Genomic DNA, 23,587 nt, shown 5'->3' on the forward strand with positions numbered 1-23,587 from the left:
GTGGGAATACAGGGGAGTTGGATGTGGGGAAGTTAGTATTTTGGCTATATCAGCCCTGGAGGCAGAGTTAGCACTTGCAATGGGACAAAAGTATTTGTAGTCATCAGATAACTTTGCAGTCAGCTTCAATAGCATCACTCTTTTTTTTTTTTTTTTTTTTTTCCATTTTGGCAGCCAAGCTCTTAGTAGAACCATCTGTCTTTCTATTAGTATTTTTGAGGCCTGTTTTGAAGCCACTTTGCTTGGCAAAGTCACTTTCATCCTTGGAAACGATTTTTAAAAAAAAACTTGTGTGGCTTTTTGCCGAAGAAGAGTACTATGTAAAAAAAATCCACATGGCTGTTCATTTTTGTTCTAAAAGAATATGGCTACTTTGTCTTTGTCTTGAATCAAATGAAATTAGAAGTGGTACAACTCCAATGTGGCTGTTGGGAAGTGAGAGGCAGTGATTGCAATTTTAGCGATGTTTTTATGTTCCTATATTCCTCAATGAGATTTTTCTTTAGTCTTCCTAGTAGATTAATTGGGAGATAAATTGACTCCTTTATTTTTAATTTTTTCTAAAGACCATTGCATTGAGTAGGATAAACTGACAAATTGACTTTCTTTTATTTGAAATGAAAAATCACAGACTATTAGTGGTCATTGAAGATCCCATGCCTCTTCTTGCTAATGGTGGAAAGTCAGCTTTGTTATCCTGGTGACTCCAGTTTGGGTAATTATATCCTGCCTACCTAAACCCCTCTTGTAATCTCATTTGGCTATTATATTCTTCATTTTCTCAGAAACTGCTGTGTAGTGTTGCTGTGTGCTTCTAAACAGCTGCTCTGCTCCCCACTGAAGGTGACTGAGTTTCAGTTGTAGGTGAAGTGATCCCTAAGGATGGCGTGTGCTTGAACACTACGGCACTCATAGAACTAAACTCTTGAGGAACATTTGAAAAAGTTTTTGATATTACAGTTTATTTGTAATTGTGCTGACATAAACCATAGAGCTGCCTTTCATTTTAACGTTTGTGTATAAGGTTTAAACAAAGCTCCTACTTTGTAACTTTGTGCTGTTTGAGCTCTCACACAAACTCACTCTCATAAGACCTGTTCCTTGAGATTGTGAAGTTCTTCCAGTTCTTTGATTTCTGTATTTTCCCCGCCGTAGTAATAATGCCTTCCAGGCCTCTCTTCCTGTTCCAAAGCCCAAAGCCTATTGTTGATCAAAAGCAATTTTGACTTCCTCATAACCCCTCCTTGCTAAAGTCCCCCCAGTCCCTTCTTCTTCCCCGACTTGAATGATCAAATTCATCTTCTCTGATCCTCAGCCACAGAGACTAGGCACATTTTGGGGAAAATCACAGGGGAAGTGTGACAGCATTATGATTCGTGTGCTCTCACCTAAGGTCTTAGCATTTTCTATGACTCTTTTAATTGCCTATGGTTTGCTTTCTCTTTCATTTCTCACAAGGGCCATGTAAAACTTCCTTATCTTGTTCCTGATTCTTTCCTCAGTCCCAATCTCTTATTTTCTAGACATGACCTTGCCTTCATCACTGAGAACATTTCTTCTGTCAGGCCTGATTTTCCTTACCTTCCTGTTTTCCTACCTATACAGTACACCTGCCTCCATTCATTTATATAGCTCCATTCCTCGGGGCCCAGAGGGTGATACGCCACTTCCATTCAAAACTAATTCCTCCAGCTCTTCCTTGCCTTTCAGCCTCCTCTGGAATTTGGGTCCACCAGTTAGTTTCTCTCTTTCCTCTTTATAAAACTCTCAAACTTCTATTTGCTCCTTTCAGCCAGTAAACATGCTCAAAACTGCTACCTAAAGAAAACCTTTCCTTCACTTCACATCCTTCTGCAGACACTATCAAATGTCTCTCCTCACCTCCTATCAGCTTCCTCTGAAGAATAGTCTACAATTGTCTCCTTTTTCTTGACTGTCATTCAGTCCTCAGCCTTTTGAGATATGGTCTCTACCCTCTTTTCTAGTAGAATTGATATTACTGATTCATCTTCCAAGTAGCAGTTCCAAAAGACATTAATTTTGGTCTCTAAAAATATTCTTTCTGCTACTTTGTTTTTTGGGTTTTTTTTTTTTACTGTTAGTTCACTCCCTTGGTCTTGCAGTTCCCTTGATTTTTGTGACACTCTGTACTCTCATGATCTTTATTCTTATCTCACCTCTCTGTTTGTAGACTCCACTTCCTCTATTCTTTGTTGAATTGCTGTTGCTACCCAGATGACTTTAGCTGGTCCTCTCTTTATCCTTCAGACATTCTCTAGATTGTCTAGTTCATTCTCATTAACTAATGACTCCCCAAACCATGGCCTCTACAGATCTCTTCTCTTAGATTCAGACTAGAGTGTCTGTCTGCTGGAAATATATCTGCAAGGGAACATCATTTAGCCACCTCAAACATGTCATGCCCAAAACTACATTCACCATTTTTCCATGAAAATTATTATTATTAAGACCTCTCTCTCTTTTTTTTTTCAGTTGTGTCCTACCACTATAGATAGAGTAACATAATTGTAACAAAGATTGTCTTTGATTCTGTTGTTTTCACTTCTAAATTCTGCAGTGTTATTCCCCTAAATATTTCTTGGCTTTTTCTCCATATCCAGAACTATGCTACTACTGTTTAAGTCCTCATAATCTATTACCTAGTTCCACTTTGTTAACCTCCAACTTGATCTCTCTGCTGGGCCTCTCAAATCTCTTGTCCATATATCCATCAGAGTATTCTACCAACCCTACTTAATCCCCCAGTGATCCCCTGGAATTTACAGGGGAAATCTCGAATTTCTTACCCTGATACATAGACTGATTCAGGCAGACCTCTCACCACTAGTTTCTCCTTACTGTTTTTTGTTTTTTGTTTTTTTTTTTTTTATGCTATTCTAGACTGCTGATAGTGTCCCTTTCACGTGATGTTTTTTCTTACTCCTGTTCCTTTACTCATGTCTCCCCCTCTGCTTGGAATTCTTTTCTCACACACCCATCCCTGTGGCTAACTCCTGTTTATCCATTCAGGCCCCATACCTGCTACACCTACCTCCACAGAGCCTTTGTGGACTTCTCCTGGCTATATTAAGAGTCTCCCTCCTGTGCTTCCATGGCATCCTATGCAAGTCTCTATTGCTGAATTAACAACAGTGTATCATAAGTATCTGTTCATTTGCCCCACAAGATTCAGGGCTCCTCTTAGAGAGCAGGCATGTATGCGAGTTCACCTTTTAATCCCCAGTTACCAGAGAGTGTGCATTCTGCTTAGTGAATGTTGATTCAATAAATAAATATTTAGCTATGAATAATTGTCAGCTATTTACTTCATTTTTTATAAGTGTGATGGTATGGTTGATTTGTGTTGGATTCGTAAAATTTTAGAGGATATAATATATGCAGTATATTGTGGTAGAAGCATAACAAGTGCTAAGTGCTAAGACACAATATTTCGTTTTAAGGTTTAGAAAATATAGGAAGTAGCCTTTTAAATTTATTATGAATTATTCTAACTTGTGAATAACATTCCCCCATTAAAAAAACTAAAATCTTTTATTGAAAACTAAAATATTTTGTTGAAGCTATCATACATTTTAAAACTTAATTAGGAGTTTCAAGGGAATTTCATGCATTCAGTGAAAGAAAAGAAATGAAGTTAATAGTGATTAGGATTTGAAAATACTCAAAAGTAGCAAATACATAGAATGAATTATTAACCCTATAACAAATTAGTTTTAAAATTTGCCCAGAAAGCAATATATTGTTTTGATCACGTGTCCTTTTCTCCCAAACGGTGGCTAAATTTCAGCAACAGTGAAATGCAAATTGAGCAATGAGATGAAGATATAGGAATAATACAGTCAATGGTAATTATCCGCACTAATTATGATCTATAAAGTTGCTGTGAACTCTGAATTAGTGAATACTGAACAATAGCTCCTATGGGGAATGTAGTTAGGTTCCTGTGAGTTTTTGGTCACAACACTTTCATCAGCCTGTCAATACATAACCTTGTTTTATGTGTGGTTTTGTTTAAAAAGATCTTGTTTACTATTTATTATTCATTCATTAATATTGAACTCATGGCAAACAGCACTATAACTCATGTCTGAATGAAGCTTATCTAAGACAAATTTTGCTCTATAAGTCACATCGCAACCTTCTCACCTCAGAAACACTAAAGAGCACTTTAGCACTATACTTGGGGCATTTGAAACGTGGAAGTGCCAACAAAATTTTTCCCTGCTCTGCACATGTCTGTACATGACCAGAAGAGTGCAACCAGTACTGATTTTGGAGTACAGGTAAATTTTAGGGAGTAGGCAAATTCAGAAATATAGAATCCACAAATAATGAGGATCAACTATATTTTGAGAAGCATTTTGAGTTGCGTGTGTAGACTAATTACACATTTTGGATTATATTTATTTTACTGTTAACCCTTTGCACTCGGATGTCGAGTGTCACTCGACACGGTTAGCATCGGTAGCAGTTTGTATGTTGAGCCACACTCGACAGGTAGTTTCACCGTGGGGGGAAGGGGGATTTTTGTCTATTTTTACAGTATCTTTTCTTGTTTTCATTAGCATGAAAGGACAAGTAAAATGTAAATGCAGAGATGGTACACTAACTTCCAGGGGTAGATTATTATCCACTAACTTAGAGCAACGTTTAGATGAAAAGCTCCATATAACAAAAAGCTCCATATAACACCTCACCCTAACAAAAAACACAAAGATTGTGTTGTTTGTTCTAACAGAAAAATCAAAGGAGGAAGAAGAGAGACGATTTATATTTGTGAAACATGTGAAGGAAAGGTGAAAGGTCTTCATGTGGGTGAATGTTTCAAAAAAATATCATACCATGAAAAATTATAGAGATTAAAATTATTCTTTGAATGTATCAATAATTTGAAATATAAAAAAATCCAAATAAATAAATTTGTATGAAAAGAAACTCCAGTTTTTTATTCTACTGCCGTGCTTTGTAGAATCTGGGGTATTTAAAAAATTAAATTCTGAGTAGAATAAAGGAATCGAGAAAAAAGCAGGTGAGTGCAAAGGGTTACCTTTTTTCCAAATATTAATAGTATACTACACTGAAATCTGTTCTACGATATTCTAAAGAAAACCTACCATTGGGAGTATGAAATGAGGTTTATTTTCCATTTTGGTTCCCCTTTTAGTTCCTTTCTGCCCCCACCCTTCCCCTACATTTCCTACTGTGTAGGGGAAAGAATACTAGATTTAGAGTCAAGAGATGCAGTTCCAGTGTTAACTTTGCTTTTATCTAAATGTGGGTTCCTGAACAATTTATTTGACCATGCTAGGTCTTGTTTCCTTATCAGCATGAGGATTGTGTTGTGTCACATAATCTCTGGGATCTTTCTCAGCTTAAAAATTCTATGTCACTCTTTACATGTGGATCTTGAAAAATGTAGACACTTAAACAAATTATAATACTAAAACAAAATGCATTTCAATAATTTGATCAATAAAAGGCAAAAGTTTAGAAAACACATTTAATAAAAGCCCCCGAATTCACTGTAATTTGTTACTTAAAATACTAAAAATTGTATCTGAAAAAATTAAATAAACTGCTAAAGTATAAATGAATTATATGGATAAAAACTGCTATAGATGAGTGTGCTTTGTGTATAAACAGCAACCAGTTAATCAAGAAAACTTTTCCTATATAATGGAAAAAAATGCTTTTTAAAAAAACTTTAGAAATAAAATTACCAAGAAAACTATAAGAGTTATGCCAAGCAAACAAGGATTTGAATAAATTGAAAGATATAACCTGCTGTTAGACATCAAGATATCAGGTTAATCAATTCAAATAAAAATTCCAGATTCTAAATTAACGTGTAAAAATAAATGTAAAAAAATCTGGCAGTATTTGAAATAGAAAATAGTAATTATAGAATACTTCTTACCTATTATTAAAACATAGTGCAAGTCTATAATAATTAAAACAACATGGTACCAGAACATGATAGGCACATCTGTCTGTTACAACAGTGTGTAATAAATTTCTAATATTTCTGGATTACTTTTCTCTTTCTTCATGCATACATTATTCCAGAAATCATGGATATATCATAATGTATAAGACCACTTAGCCATACTTTAAAAGTAGGAACACAAAGCAACCAGTACTTTATCCTACTACTCTTCTCTAGTGAAATTGGATTCCTTTCTGGTCATTGTTGTGCTACAGGCCTGTTGTGGGCATTTGAGTTGGGAAATGAAGATGTTACTAGAATGGTGGGACAATATAATTCATTGGGATTCTGTATTTATGGATTGTTGATACATAAATAGTTTCAGCTGTTGAGCTCTAAACTTACAATGAGCCCATTTCCTAAATAAGTTCATAGATCATAAGGAAGAGTCAACATTATATAAGTAACTATTATTCTGTACAGAAGGTATTGTATTGGCTTTGTGAAATTAACAAAAGTTACAGTTCTTTCTGCCTAAAGATTGGTACCATAAGAATGAAGTGCTTTATAGGCAAAGAATTATATATGTCTCAAAAGCCTTTGAAGAATGACTGTATTTTTGCCAGGAAGAAAGGAAAAGATACATCATTTAAAACAGGAGAAAATACTATTGAACACATGCAAACATGGAAGAACAAAAATTATGTAATGAACTCTTCATAATCCTTAGGGACAAGAGCTCAGGTTATATGAAGAAGAGCAGCAGAAATGTCTGGGAAGATAAACTGGGGATAAATAATGAAGAATCTTGAATACCATGCTGAGATATTTGGTAATTAATCTTCAGGTAAAAGAAAACCATAAAAGTTTTTAAACAAGAGGAGCATATAAAATACAGATCCAAGACTTATTTAGAAGGAATTTTATGAGAAACAAGGATTACTATCTGTTTTTCTTCTTCTGAACACCAGAACCTGTAATAGTCAGGTAGAGTCTCCCTTTCTACTACTTGTTAAAGACAAAAAGATTTATTGACAGTGGCTGAAAGCACTTTTTAAAATGATACTTCTCAAACATGAATACTCACTGGAACCATCAGAGCTTTTAAAAGTGCTGATGGCTGGATCTACCCCTGGAGATTCACATTCAACTGGTCTAGGAATCAGTTTGGGCATTGATATGTTTCAAAGCTTGCCAGGTGATTCTTCCTTCCTTCCTTCCTTCCTTCCTTCCTTCCTTCCTTCCTTCCTTCCTTCCTTCCTTCCTTCCTTCCTTCCTTCCTCCCTTCCTTCCTTTCCTTGCCTTTCTTCCTCCCTCCCTCCCTCCCTCCCTCCCTCCCTCCCTCCCTCCCTCCCTCCCTCCCTCCCTCCCTCCCTCCCTTCCTTCCTTCCTTCCTTCCTTCCTTCCTTCCTTCCTTCCTTCCTTCCTTCCTTCTTTCCTTCCTTTTTTTTTTCTTTTTCCAAGTATTACTGGAACACAAACATCTTTGGTTACATGGATCACTTTTATAATATTTGAACCATGGTTATAAGTGTGCATTTCACCCAGTTAGTGTTCATTGTACCCATTGAGTAGCTTATTGCTCATCTGCTCCTCCCCCCTACACCCTGTTTGGTCTTTGTTGAGTTTTACTTCCCTCTATGCACATGTGTGCTCATTGATCAGTTCCAATTTAATAGTGAGTACCTGTGGTGTTTGTTTTTCCATTCTTTAGCTACTTCACTTAGGATGATGGTCTCTCGTTCCATCCAAATTGTTACTAAAGGCATTAAGTCATCCTTCTTCGTGGCTGAGTAGTATTCCATGATATACCTAGAAAACAGTCATGTTAATCCACTCATGAATTGATGGGCACTTGAGTTGATTCCACATCTTTGCAATTGTGAATTGTGCTGCAGTAAACTTTCTAGTACAGTGGTCTTTTTGATAAAATTACTTATTTTCATTTGAGTAAATACCCAGTAGTGGGATTGCTGGATCAAATGGTAGGTCTATTTTTAGTTCTTTGAGGTATCTCCATACTGTTTCCATAGAGTTTGTACCAATTTGCAGTCCCATCAACAGTGTAGAAGCATTCCTTTCTCTGTGCATCCATGTAAGCATCTATTATTTATATTTTTGACACCTTAATAAAAGCCATTCTAACAGGGGTAAGGTGATATCTCATTGTGATTTTAATTTGCATTTCCCTGATGATTAGTGACATTGAGCATTTTTCATATATTTAATGGCCATTTGTCTCTATACTTTTGAAAAGCTTATGCTCATGTCTTTTCCCCACTTTTTGATGGAATGGTTTGAATTTTCTCTTGCTGATTTGTTTGAGTTTCTTTGTAGATTCTGATTATTAGCCATTTATCAGATGTATAGCTAGCAAATATTTTCTCTCATTCTGTAGGTTGTCTGTTTGCTCTATTGATTATTTCCTTGGCTGTGCAGAAGCTTTTTAACTTAATCAGGTCCCATTTGTTTATTTTTGTTATTGCTATGATTGCCTCTGGGGTCTTCTTCATAAATTCTTTGCCTAGGCCGGTATCTAGAATAGTTTTTCCAACATTTTCTTTTAGTGTTCTGATGGCTTAATGCCTTACAATTAAGTCTTTTATCCATCTTAATTTTGTGAGTGGTGAGAGATATGGATCCTGTTTCATTCTTCTGCAAGTGGCCTTCCAGTTTTCTGAGCACTATTTATTAAAAACCGATTCTTTGCCCCAGTGTATATTATTGTCTGCTTTGCAAATATTGATTGGCTGTATGTGGATGGTTTTATATCTGAGTTTCCATTGGACTATGTTTCTGTGTTTGTGCCAGTAACATGCTGTTTTGTTTACTACAACCTTGTAGTATAATTTGAAGTCTGGTAATGTGATGCACCCAGATTTGTTCCTTTTTTTTTTTTTTAAAGATTTTTTTGGCTATTTGGGCTCTATACTGGTTCCAAACAAAGTGTAAGAGTATATTTTATAGATTTGTGAAATATGATGTTGTTATTGAATCTGTAAATCAGTTTAGGTAGTATGGATATTTTAACAACGTTGTTTATACCAATCCATGAGCAACATATGTTTTTCCATTTGTTTGGATCATCTGTGATTTCTTTTCTTAAGTGTTTCCTAGTCTCTTCTTTGTAGAGATCTTTTATCTATCTCCTTGTCAAGTATATTCTTAGGTATATTATTTTCCTTGTAGCTATTGTGAATGGAATTGAGTCTTTGATTTGACTGTCAGCTTGACTATTACTGGTGTATAGGAATGCTACTGATTTGTGTACCTTGATTTTGTACCCTAAGACTTTGCTGAATTTATTCATCAATTCCAGGGGTCTCTTGGTGGAATCTTTGGGGGGTTCTAGATATAAGATCATATCATCAGCAGAAAGTGATAGCTTGACCTCCTCTTTCCTCATTTGGATACCCTTAATTTCTTTCTCTTGCCTGATTGCTCTGGCTATGTTGAATAGAAGTGGTGACAATGGCACCCTCATCTTGTTCGAGTTCTTCGTGGCAATGCTTTTGGCTTTTCCCTATTCAATATCATGTTGGCTGTGGGTTTGTCATATATGGCTTTTATATAAATTTGAGATATGTTCCTTCTATGCCTAGTTTGTTGAGGTTTTTTTTATCATGGAAGGGTGCTAAATTTTGTTGAATGCTTTTTCTGCATTTATTGAGATGATCACATGATCTTTGTTTTTGCTTCTGTTTATGTGATGGATTACATTTATTGAAGTATGTATGTTGAACCATCCTTGCATGCTTGTGATGAAGCCCACTGGGTTATGGTGAATTACTTTTTGATGTGCTGTTGAATTTTGTTTTCTAGTATTTTATTGAGGATATTCACATCTATATTCATAAGGGATATTGATTTGTAGTTTTCTTTTTTTGTATTGTCCTTTTCTGGCTTTGGTATCAAGGTGATACTGGCTTCATAGAATGACTTAAGAATGATTCCCTCCTTCTTGATGTTATGAAATAATTTCTGCCATATGGGTACTAACCCTTTTTTTAGGTCTGATAAAATTTGTCTGTGAATCCATCTGGTCTGGGGCTTTTTTGTTGTTGTTGTTGTTGGAAGATTTTTTTATTGCTGCTTCAATCTTGTTGCTAGTTATTGGTCTGTTCAGGAATTCTGTTTCTTCCTGATTGAGTCTTGGGAGGTTGTGTGATTCCAGGAATTTTTTCCATTTCCTCTATGTTTTTGAATTTATGTGCATAGAGATTTTCTTAGTATTCACAGATGATATTTTTCATTTCTTTGTTATCAGTTGAAATATTTCCTTTCTCATTTCTGATTGAGCTTATTTGGGTCCTTTCTCTCCTATCCCTGGTTAATATTTTAGGAGGTTTATATATTTTGTTTATCTTTTCAAAGAACAAATTTTTGGTTTTTTGATCTTCTGTATTATTTTCTTGTTTTTGATTTCATTTAATTCTGCTCTGACCTTAGTTATTTCTTTTCTTCTAGTGGCTTTGGGTTTGATTTGTTCTTCCTTTTCTAATTTCTTGAGACATATCATTAGATTGTGAATTTATAATCTTTTTGTGTTTTTGTTATATGAATTTAAGGTTAAGAATTTCCCCCTTAGGACTGCTTTTGCTAAATCCACAAATTTTGATAGCTCATGTCCTCTTTGTCATTCAATTTGAGGAATCTGTTAATTTTTATTTTAATTTCATCATTGGTCCAATAATCAGCAGGAGGTTGTTTCATTTCCATGACTTTGTATAATATTAGGTGTTTCTTTTGGTGTTCATTTCTAGTTTTATTCCACTGTGATTTGAGAAGATACCTGGTATGATTTCATTTTTTTTTCAATTTGTTGAGCCATGATTTGTGGCATAAAATATAATTAATCTTGGAGAATGTTTCATGTGCTGATGAGAAGACTGTATAATCAACAGTTGAGGGGTAAAATGTCCTATAAATGTCTGTTAGTCCTATTTATTCTAGAGTCCAATTTACATCCAGTGTTTATTTATTTTTTGCTTGGATGATCTGTCTAGGTCTGTCAGTGGGGTGTTGAAGTCCCTAGCCATTAGGATGCTGCTGTTTATCTCTTTGCTTAGATATAGGAGGGTTTGCTTTATGAACATGGTTGCTCCTTTGTTAGATGCATAAATATTTAGGATTGTTCTATCTTCTTGTTGAGTTGCTTCCTTTACCATTTTATGATGACCATCTTCATCTTTCTTTACTGTTGTTGATTTACAGTCAATTTTATCTGATAAGAAAATGGCTATATCTGCTTTCTTTTGGTTTCCATTTGCACCGAATATTTTCTCTCCATTCCTTCACTTTGAGTATGTATGCATTGTTGTGGATTAGATGTGTTTGCTGGAAACAGCAGAAACTTGATTTGTATTCTTTTTTATTCGTTCAGCTAACCTATGTCTCTCCAGTGAACAATTCAAACCATTCATGTTGATTGATAGAATTGATATATGGGATGCTGTCCTGTTCATCCTGTTGGGTAGTACCTTATTGCTTTGTTTTTCCTTTTTTACTATTGTTTTGTATGAACCCTGATCTTTAGCTTTTGGATGGCTTTACTCTGGTAGGTGACTATTGTACTGATCCACATATAATGCAGTTTTGAGTATTTCCTGCAGGGCAGGTTTGGTATTGTGACAATACATTCAAGTTTGAGAATGACTGCACTAAAAGAAACACCTATTGTTTCTGCAATTCTAGAAATTAATTTCCCAAATTTTAACACATCTGAAATTTTGATGCCTCTTATAACCCTGTTATATGTTTAATTTGAGGATCCTTTTCTTCTTCACTCCAAATTGCTATCATTAAGTTTATGGTACATCTTATAATCAGTGGTATCTTAGAAAGAAGGAGATGTGCTATATGAAATATAATAACTTACTTACAAACAGTGAAATATAAATAATATATAGGAGATGGTGATAACCCTTCACTGATGTGGCTGATTTGTTGTTTGTTTCTTTGTTATTCATGTCTGCATCCTCTTTTCACACTGAACTAGCCTCCATGCTATTTGCCTTGGGGTATCTGCCTCTTGTTTTAGGTTACTTGTTTCTACATGCTTTCTCAACATGCTGTCTCTAATCTCTGAGTCTTTAATCAATAGGTTTTTCATAAAGTTTTTTTTTCTTCCAATATGCTCTAAAAATGTTGGCTCTGGTGTTACAGACCTTCAGCCCTAACCTTAAGACGCTGTCTTTTTGTTTTACTGGTTGTTGTCATTTCCTTTGCAGTTTCACTCTGGTGGCAATGATAGGTTTAAAATCCTTTTGGCAAGAGATGCTTTCCAATTCGGACTCATTACTGCAAACAGATCTCCCATTCATATAGTTCTCTCTCTCTCTCTCTCTCTCTCTCTCTCTCTCTCTCTCTCTCTCTCTCTCCTCTCACGTCCTCCCTCACTTTTCCCCTCTATCTTTCTCCCTCTCTCATTCCTCACTCTTCTCCGCACTCACCAACCAAAATCTCAGAAATAGCTCAAAGGTTAACTGTGAAAGATGAAATAAAGGAGAAATTGAAGGTGGATTTTTAAAGTGAGAAATGATGAGAACTATAATAATCATAAGAACCTTGGGAATGTGTAATGCAACTGGGAAAACAGGAAAACATATCTGAGAGATATTTCTGAGGTGCTGTTAGAATTAGTGACTGAGTAAATTTGTAATTGTTTCTCTATATTTGCTTGTTTTGCTTTTTAAAATTTTTGCCATCATCCCCACTATAATCAAAGCTTCATGGGCCTGGGTTCACTATTATATCCCCACTGCCTAGCTCAGTTTCTTGTACAAAGTAGGTATTTATTAAATATTTTCCAATAACTAAATTATTCAATGTGTGGGAAGATTAGTAAAGGAGAATAAAGTGTCAGATATGTAATTTTTAACATGATTCTAAATTCTCATCCATATATCCAGTGACCAACCCTAACTAATAATAATCAATGTTCACCTGAGATTTCTTGCTTAAGTATTTATTTTAAAAATCCTAGGGCTTTTAGTTCATGACAACTTCAACATTAGTCAGTAATGTGACACAGTTGCAGAAATGACATTAGGTTATATTTCTAAACATTCCTGTTTAGTTCAAATAAGATAGCGATCTTATTGTGCTTGACTGTTTACTAACTGATATGAACCCCATACTCTGAGAGTGGCACCAACAAATTCATGTATTCCAAAGAGGGCAACCAAAATTGAGGCCACGTAGCTTAAGGAGTGGCTCGATTGCTTCAAAAGGGCTAGACAAGGACAAAAGTGTAGTAGAGATGGTCTGTAGCAGAATTCAAGAGACTGGATATGAGACCCAGTTCTAACTAATTCCATGGCCTTAAGCGAATCGGTTCTCTTTTGGCACCACTTACCTATTCTGTGAAGAAAGGGGTCAGTTTTCATTTTCTCTAAGCTTTCTAATTACTCTTTTGAATACAGTCCATAACTATATTCAAGAATTTTAACATTCCAGTGTTGTACATGAACATGAGAATTTATCCTCAACTAGGTAAAGAGCTATTTATGTATAAAACAATGCAGTTAGTTTTGTTGCACAAGGTAGCATTAGTCCTAACAGGTGGGATTTATAAGAGGGAGATTACAGTTCATTCTGTGGGGTAATTTGTTAACCATTACTTTAGTGCAATATGAAAAGGACTTATTAGGCAAAGCAGTGATGTTGTCATCACTGTCAAAGATATCGTGTAGGGAAAATATTCATCAGGTTAGAGGTTTGACCGTCTAACTCTAGGCTTTTCTGCTTCTCCTCTCTTGGGTAGTCCCAAGGTATGTCCTCATTCAAGCCCAGTGTTCGAGCAAGCTTCTGTGCCAGTGTTTTGAATTGAATGAATGATTGTCTTTTATCATGAAATAAGGAGGGTGGGAAGAAGCATTGGAGCATCAAAACTTCTTCTCTTTGATTCGCTCTATCACGTTCAGCAGGTTCAAGGTCAGCTGCCGCCATTAATGATTCCTGTATTCCCTCCTGATCAACGGACACTGGCTGCAGCTGCCCAGCAAGGATTCCTTCTTCCTCCAGGCTTCAGCTATAAGGCTGGATGTAGTAAGTACCATTGATTTTTCATTTGGGAGTGGGTGGAGGGCACAGCTTTAAATTAGGCCGTTCAATATTACTGCCACACCAAGAAATGAGATCACCCATATAGCATTTTCATTTTGAAGAGGAAACACACAGAAGATGTGGGAAAGTGGTTTGTGTTGGTCTTTAAAAGACCTTAGACTATTTCTATGCGTCTGAAGCCAATGTTTGCTCTTTGTAATTCAGTTTCATAACATCCTTCTCCAGTGTATTCTTAAAATATGAATGTAATTTGGGGGTTCATTTTATTTTTGCATAGATGACATAGGAATATGTCAATAGTTTTCCATTTTCCATTTTCAATAGTTTTCCATTGCCCAGTAAGATAAATCCAAATTTCCTAATGTGAATTAGTTGGCCTTCTGTTATTTGTCTCCTCCGTATATTTATAGCCTAATTTCTCACTAGTCTTTTTTGTTCTTAGACTAAAAAATTCTCTTTCTTGACTATGGACCAAGATTCACTCTCCTTGGTATTGTGAATCTCTTCCACCTCAGATTGGGGAGCACTTGCCTGACCTAGGTTAGGTTCCTTTCTCCTGCTTTCCTTGGATTCTGAATATTTTCTTGTTCACCATTAATTGTAAGCTTTGTGAGGGCAGTTGCTGAGTCTATCCTATCATTGTTACATCTCAACTTTTAGTAGAACGTTCAACATTTTTGAATGAATGAATGAATACTCAATACAATCAGTGTAAAGGACATGTTTTGCACTAAGTGATAAGTTACACCTAGATAACTGTTTATATTGCTTATTAACTTCAGACAATTCTGATTTTATGCCTTTTTCTCTTTTATACCCAAATCTAAGTTGCACATTGTTAGTTTTGGAAACAAAACGAGTAGTTTATTGTTAAAAATTTAAATGGTCAAAATGCCAGCTGTATTCTCTGAGGTAAAAATAGTAATTCATATTCCAAAGAGGGGCTAGACTACTAAACTAAGTATCTTCTGGAACATTACCAGAAGCAGTATAGAAAAAGAAAGTTTATTGAAATATTTTAATTGATAAAATTAGAACACTATTGAAAAAAATAGTGAAATATTATTTTAGATATCCATATAAAATATCTTTAAATTCCAGTGGATTCTGGCTCATATATATTTTAATAAATAGTCCCATTAACATCTTGATATGCTTTAGTATTTATTGCATTTGAAATACTCTAACATTACTAGAAATAAGTTCTTAGTTTCCCAACAGGTGATGTCTTGAATTTTCACATGGGGAATTTTAGCATTTATTCTTAGACTTTAAGTCTCTATATCATATTGAAGAAATGGACTATAATTTCTTAAATATAGCCATTTGAGATGAGTAGCTTGCAACTCTGGGGATGAGATAAAAGTGATATGACCTCAGGACTATAAGAATTCATACTTATATGTACTTGGTCTTTGAAATTTTTATATTGCTTTCGTAAATCTTTCTCTTGACTTTGGTGTCCTGTGTTCCTATGTGTTCTCACTCTGGACCCTTAATTTATTCATTCAGTATTATTTTCCTTGTCATTTTGACCTTTGTAGGTCATCAATTCATCCAGATACACCAACTCTTTTTTATAATTAAGGACTATATTTATTCTATATATTATAAATTCTAAGAATAGAATTTTAAATTCTATTGCTACACTAAATTCTGAGTTTTTAATCATAAAAGATTTTTTGTTTTGTTTCCATTTCCCTAAAGAATTACTTTTCACATTACTTTTTGCAATGTGTTTTTGGTAATCTTAGTAAAGTTACTAAAATAAAAAAAGGAGAGACTTTTAAAAACCATTGGTTGCCTCAGACTCTACTTGCAATATATACGTATAGACTAGTTCTGGTCTCCAAAAAAATAAAAAAGTTTTTTGCAGCAACTGCAGAAATAAGTCCTATTAGCAAATACTGTGCTGAAGAGAAAACCACATTGAGTATGAACAGCATAACTGTAGGCCTGGAAAAGGTCAAGAACACCTCTGCCTCACTCCTATTTGACAAAGTTGGCATACTAAATCTGTTCAGTGTTAATGCAACGTGGCATGGAGAAATCTTTCCCTTTCCAAAATTGTTAGTATATTAACCATTTCATATTCATGCCTTCAGTGCTTAAAGTTAAAAATAATACCACTTCTTTTGTAACCTTGAAAATAAAATAGAATAAAGCTTCTATAGCTGCTGGCAAGCTTGAAACTGACATCATGCCAAACACTGGAACTAAGCAGAAGCCAGTAGCAAAAGAAAGTGCCACCCTTGTTGACACTCTGGCACACTGAGTCAGTTTGAATGAAGAGCTGTGTGGAAGTGATAAATAGTCCAGACTATTTCTCCTTAATCACATTGCAGGAAAGGAATAGAGGGAGGAGAAGAAATCTTGCCAATTCCTCTCTTCAGTGGGACTTCTTATTTTCTTCCTCTTGTAATTGTCAATAATTTGTGACTTTTCTGGTTGTGAATTGTTTTGATTTAAGTGATATTACTTAGTTCTCAATGAAAGAGACTGACTAACTCATCTTGATTTTAATTTCAAGTAAACATGAAAGATACACTATTTATTGCAAGAAAAAAAAAAAACCCAGATGCTTTTCATCAATCCGTTCATAGAACATACTGATACAGTTTCCTGTTTAGTCTATATTTCTTGATAAAATACATGAAAAATAAAAAAACTCTCTGGAACTAAACCAGAAACTTTAAATGTTCATGAAAGGGGAAAAATAAAATAAAAATATCGGTTGAGGAGCCTAACCATTGTAGATTGAGTTAATATCTCCTGTTATCTGAGAAAGAAGCTTTTGATTGGACACAAAAATATTTTCTCTTTAAGAAATATAATGGTGGAAATATGGCATGGAATGGCGACACACAAAATGTAGTTGCTGGACCCCTGTTAAGTGCTAGAATGCACATCATTAAGCAGTACAAGAATAAATTCATAGCAGCATAGCCAGAGACTTCAGAGCAAACTGCCTAGATAGAAAGGGAGCTTTAGAGAATATTATAGTCTACTCTTATGCATAAATATGTAAATTAGTTAACAGATATTGGTATATTATTACCAGAATCTCAGATTCTGTTTTGGCATTTGGTATTAATGAAATCAAGCATGAAACCACACATCTTCCTGGATCCATATTTAGTTAGTGCTTTTTCTCCTTATTTCTTAAAATATACAAATCTTTGCAAACTTCTAAGGAGGTAAAACAAATTGTATATTATTAAATTAAATCCTTCTGATACATATATATGATAAATAGAAAACTTGAAAATAACTATGTAAAAACACTGGTTTAATTAGCCACTTCATTCAGGCGTCAATTCATTCAGGAAAAAAAATAGTCCAGTAATCTCTATTTTTAACTTGTCAGGTCTGCTAAAACTGTCTTCCAGGTTGCTATATGTAAACACACCCCAGATTTTATAACACATAATTAAAAATCCCAATTCTAAATTATATTTGTGGATAATAACTCATGTTAATCAAATAATAATCATGACAGCCTTTAAATAAGTTTGAGGAACTACGTAACTGTGGCTTAAATTCTAAATTGTAAAATAACTGAGTGTGCAAATGAATTGGTTCAAGAACACATTGGATGGTTGAAGAGTTAGGGACACAGTCCATTTGCCTCTGCTGGAAAGCCTGAGTCGTATCCTAACCTATTAATCAAAGATTTCAACATGTAAGCTGTGAAGTTTGTGTCAGGTACATATCTTTGAAATAAAATTTAAATGCCTTCAACACCTGCAGAACAACTTTACGTTTTCAGGAAGATAGCGTTTTTGTGTTTGCTCATATTAGAAAAAAATTCTACTTATAAAGGAAAATAATTTTGAAGGTGCGATTGGTGTTAGCTCAGCAATTTAGATTTGAGAGAAACTTTTGAGATAAGGCTATTGAAGGGAGTAAGTTTGGTCAGTAGCACTTTGACTCCCACTCCAGTCCTGTTTCCACAACACACAGCCTCCTCAGGTTCACTGCTGTTCCCGCAGAGTGCATATTTTAGAGGCAGAAATGAGAGATGGAGGTGCTTCTCTTACTACTAATGACTGCAGTCCTCTGCCCCCTTCTTGCTGTTTGGGTGTAAAATTCCCAGTCATGTAATTGTAATAGTTAGATGCCTTAGAAATTTTGGCAGAAAGACATTTTATGTGAAAATTTAAAAATCTGCAGGAATGGCAAAATCCAATAAAATAACTATATATATATATATATATATATATATATATATATATATAGTATAAAACAAACAGCTGTAAAAGAGCAGGCTTGATAGTTTACCCCAAAGTGTCAAATTGGATGTGTCATATACCGATAGGTACAGAGCCTTTTCCCATAGTCCAGCATGTGCCTAGTGCCATGGTTTTGAAACTGTGCAAGGTTCCCAGGATGCTTAGCTAATTCATAGAGGCACACAGGATATTTTTAAATTTCAAGGAAAATATAGAGGCATCTATCAGACACTATGTAAACTACCATATATAAGTTGTTTGGTCTTTACTTCTTAATAAAATTGAGTGATTGGATTTTTCTTTTGTCCAAAACATACAATGAAAAATTGATTGAACCACTGAGGGTGCCTTAAACCAAAACAGTTTAGGAACTTTTGGCCTACTCGAGTGTATATTCATTTTAAAAATTACTGTCATCTTTTCTAACCTGAAAGTTATTCTTGTCCTATCGTATTGCCAACCACAGAACAGAATATTATAACAAACTTTAATTTGTACTTATAGAGCTATATATAATATTATGAAGATAATTAATTCATGTGTCTATACCAGTTGATTTATTTGCCTATATGATTTCAAGCATTCAATTATTGTTTATTTGCTTTAATTTAATCAACTCAATTTCAAATAGGCAACTACAAATGGAGAGGTACTTAAAATGAGACAGCCTGGACTTGGAATCAGGTTTTGCCTCATTGTACTCTTTGTCCTTAAGCAAGCTACTGAGTTTCAGTTTCCTCATCTTCACAACAGATTAAGAAAACCCATTTTACTGAATTGTTACAAAGATTAAATAAGATTACATATGAAAGAGTTCCTAGCACTATGTCTTGTTTTATTAGCTTATTTATAAATGATAAATACCGAGATAAGACAATGCCAGCAAAACATAGATCCTGTTTTTTAAAGAAAAAGGATTCTAAAACTACACCCAGCCTTTATTTGCATTTCATATCTTATTGATATGACTCACTCTGAGTTAGGATCAAACTCACTCTGCTTTACCTGAAATGAGGCTTCCTCTGATTGAAGAAAATAGTAACTGCAGAAAAGCAGTACAGTGCCGATAGAAACATTTGTTTCATTTGATACAACCTTAACCTTAACTGTTTTCATTATAATCACCAAGTTCAAAACTTTTTCTGTTGTCATTTTTCACTTTTTTTTTTTTTATCAGAGCTCATGTTGGAAAAGATCATATGATTTTTAGAACATGTATTTAGTCACTGTTTTGGTTGTATAAAACTAGAAATATATTCTTATACTCATTCTGCATTTTAACACATTGATTAATTTTTCAGAAATGTGCTAAATAAAATAGCCATATAAAGTTACTGATTGAAATATTTAATTGCTTTATGAGATTAGCTTAAATAAATAGAAGTCGATGAGCCAAGCTTAATAAACTTAAAATATGTTGTATTTACTCTTCATCAGTTTTCTGAACAGTATTTCCGCTTCCAATAAAAAAGGAAACTCTCAGTTAATTAGTTCCTCATACACCACAATAAAATTAATGTTTAGGAGTTAAATACCATAAACTTCCTCGGGCATATTTGCTGATGTGTTCCTGTTTTCAGTTAATGTCACATGTTTCATTGTTTAATGGGGGTATCATGTGGGTTCCATTATATCTGTCTTGTGCAAAGGGTCTATGTGTCTGGTATTTTAGGAGACTACATGCTAATTTCTGATTTAGCTGTGTCAGCTGACATACAGGTCGTTGACAGTCGGTGCTGAAACAATCACCAAATCACAAGCTAAAAACCATTGATATGGTACACTTTTATCAAACTGACATAATAGGAGACATGTGTTGTCAAGATCACACACTGTAGGCTCTTTGTAAATAAGCAGAGAGAAATGGCTGTAATCATATCTTCAGGCTTCAGTGTTGTGTGTGTTAGAATTATAGTGACCAACTCTTTCCCCTCTACACCCCACTCTCAAAATCATGTAAACCAATGACTTTAGGAGAGCCCGACTTAATTGTAGAGCTTTGCAAATATCTTTTTTTTTTTAAAGAATCGCTTTATTACCTGAACAGCCAATCATTTAAATTTTCATTTGAAGGAAGTTAGATTAGTGGCTCAAAAATATGAAATGATTGAAAAATGAGAACTGGGTTTAAAAATGTATACAACATTCCATAATTATATGGTGACAGCCACCATCCAGTTCTGATGGGAGAAGTGTTTCCAGGTCAATAAAATATATATATTTTTTTATTAAAAAATGGAGCTGATAGTATTTTTATAAGATTTATCCCTGAAACAAGGGAGATGTCTCTGTTGTGGCAGTCATGTTATTATAATTTGATATATTAATAAAAGTAACAGCTTGTAACTGTGCAGTTATCATTTATAAAAACATAGTCACATTTTAATCATCATAACTCTGTGAGATAACTGATCTATATTAGTAACCAGTCCTCCTCACATATACACACTACCACCACCAAAACACATACACACAAATAAAAAAGCGAAAACCCTTTCTTTGATAAATTCCTCAGATTTTATTAGACCATAACTATAGCTAATTTTTTAATCCATCCTGTTTGCTTTTTAATGATTAATAACACAAGAATGCCATTCAGTTTAAACCTAAAGCCAGTTCGGCTCGGTATTCTCTTTTTGACGTGATTCTCCTCCTCACAATGTTCATGTATCAAATGGAAAGAGTGGCTAGCACCTCTGCGCTATCAGCCAAGAGGCCTCAAAATGTGGTACTACTATATGAATTTGCCATAGTTGAGTCTAACTCTTAGATTTCTGGGTTTATATTTTTGTTGCCACGCAAGAATAGAATCTCATCTTAGTGGTTGACTCAGGCTAAGCTCATCAAACTGAAGTATAAATGCAGAAGAGCAATACATTATTTTATTTGAATAAATGTAACTGTTCACGATGCTGGACAATGGCAATCTCCCATAAGCATACTCTTGCACTGTAGAAAGCTCCATTAAATGGCAAATTTTTGTCATGAGATTGATTGGAAACTATGGAAGCAGAAAAATATTTAGCAAAAACAGGCTAACATTTTGCTTCAGACTCTACAATAGATACATATTTTCCACGAAGACAGAAAAAGTCATGATCTTGGAATATAATATCATGTGAAATAGGATACTGCATTAATTTTGTTACAGGTCTAGCTGCTGTAAAAGTCCAAACTAATACTAGCTTGAACATGGTAAGAGAATATTTTTCACTCACACAACAGTCCAAGCCTTGCTTATGTGGCAGCTCCGTGATATCAAGACCTATGCTTGCTCTGTTACTTATTACACGGCTCTCCATAAATTGTGGCTTACACCTCATAATCTTAAATATCTCATCCAGCTACCAAATCCCCATTCCAGCCAATGGAAAGGGCAAAGGCAGGGGAGAAAGAACTAAAACAACCTTTTAAACAGTAGTATTTCCCTATTAATTTATTTTGGCTCTATTTTCAAAGAGTATATATGAACATTTCTCAAACCTATTTATATGAGGTCCGTCCAGGAAGTATCCAGCCATTGTTAATAATATAAGGAGAATGAATGTTTACGTAACATAGATGTAACCAGGCAGCCAAGGCGAGTGGACTGTAACGCGCATGCGTGGACAATGACGGCTTCACAGCACCAGTGGGTAGGGAGCAACATGCTATTGAGTGTAAAGTGTGGCCATTGCATTCAAAATGAGCAAGTAGAGCAATGAATCTGCATCATATTTTGGGTTAAGCTTGAACATTCCTCTTCGGAAACTATTTGGATGACTCAGAAGGCTTTCGGGGATGATGCAATGAGTGCAGCTCAAATAATAGTGTGGCACAAAATACTTCAAGGATGATCGAGAATCTATTGAAAGAGAATCTGTTGAAAGTGATCCACGTTCTGGAAGGCCTGCAACAAATAGGACACCTGAGAACATTGAACGTGTGCAGCTTAGGTTAAGAGACACTGGGAGAACTGTGTGAGGTCCCAAGGTGCCTACTTTGAAGGGGACTGAGGCATTGTTGTCCTGTGTACAATGTTTTTGTATCTTTGTATGTTCTTCAATAAATGTCTCTATTTTTCATCTTACCTGGCTGGATACTTTCTGGACGGACCTCATAGAGTCAGCTCATAATCCTCTTCTCATTTTTTCTAATATATTAAAGACAGCACATGCTAAATGCACAAACCTCAAATGATGGAGAAGTACAGAAAACAGAAGCTAAAAATTATCTACCTACACTCATACACTTCACACTGCTATAATCCCACTTCCCAGGGGTAACTACTGTTAATTTGGTGCATATTTTTCCAGAAGTAAACACAGATATAAATATGCATTTATTATATACATCTGTCATATATCTAGTTATAGATATGTAATATATAGGATGATAGCATATTTGTGTATTATAATAGGCATGTATGATACATATATGATACATGTATGATACATATATGTACATATATTATATATGTACATATATAATATATACTATATAATATAAACGTATGCAAGGATATATGCTATATGGACTATAAATTACTTACAAATATAAAAAATGTGTCATGGACATCTTTCTTCTTCTATACTTTCAGACATAAATTATCCCATATCATATTTCCTTATGCTTGGATATATCATATTTTATTTGGGTTCTCCACCAGTGAACACTTGTCTACAACATTTACAGTTCCAAACAATGCAACAGTGAATATTTTTGCATGCACATATTTGCCTCCACTGAATTCTTCATGTAACCACCTTCTTTCCCTCTATATGATCTTTTACTTTAGTTTATTTGTTCGTTTCTGAACATTTTTCAACTGACAGATTGCCTCTGATCTCTACTGCTGTCTGAGTCGGTTCATGGAGTATTTAAAGCATTCAGAATTGGTCCAAGTGGGCCATGAATAAGCAATGATCAGACTTGTAATTTGAAACTATTAATTTGTGGCGTTAATAAATTCTGTCAGAAAAAAAAAATTAAACAAGGGGTCAGAATACCTTAGCAGTCTCAGTCCCATTCCATATTATTCTGTCCTGAGGCAAATCATTTTCCTCTCTGTGCCTTAGCTTTTTTGTCTTTCAGGCAGCCACAGTAATGTCTGCCCAACCCATTTCATAAGGAGATTGTAAAATTTAAATGGAATGAGTATATGCATTCCTAAAGAAGTAAACTCATTGTATAAGTGTAATATAACATTATTCATTAAATATATACTCCCATTTTGAAAATTTAGAATATATGTCATAATGAAAAAGATTTCAGGAATTTATGGTAGGTTACTATACTTCTGACCATTCAAGACATTTGTATTATGTATTTTATTTTTTCATTTTGAGAAGGGAGGGAAAAT

At 34.6% G+C, this 23,587-nt stretch overlaps 1 protein-coding gene across 13 annotated transcripts in view; it reads left to right on the plus strand.

Annotated features, from left to right (window-relative positions):
• Window positions 1–23,587, plus strand: part of SOX5 (SRY-box transcription factor 5) — a 1,016,716-nt gene that overhangs the window by 869,088 nt on the left and 124,041 nt on the right. For 10 of the 13 annotated variants that reach the window (XM_076007578.1, XM_076007575.1, XM_076007577.1 and 7 more), the window contains one exon: window positions 13,873–13,996. In XM_076007578.1, coding sequence (XP_075863693.1) covers window positions 13,873–13,996 — 124 coding nt within the window. The remainder of the gene's footprint in view (window positions 1–13,872; window positions 13,997–23,587) is intronic. The other 3 variants (XM_076007574.1, XM_076007584.1, XM_076007585.1) reach the window with 1 other exon arrangement.

The sequence above is a fragment of the Microcebus murinus genome, chromosome 10, assembly GCF_040939455.1.
Source record: "Microcebus murinus isolate Inina chromosome 10, M.murinus_Inina_mat1.0, whole genome shotgun sequence".
In the NCBI taxonomy this organism is placed as follows: domain Eukaryota; kingdom Metazoa; phylum Chordata; class Mammalia; order Primates; family Cheirogaleidae; genus Microcebus; species Microcebus murinus.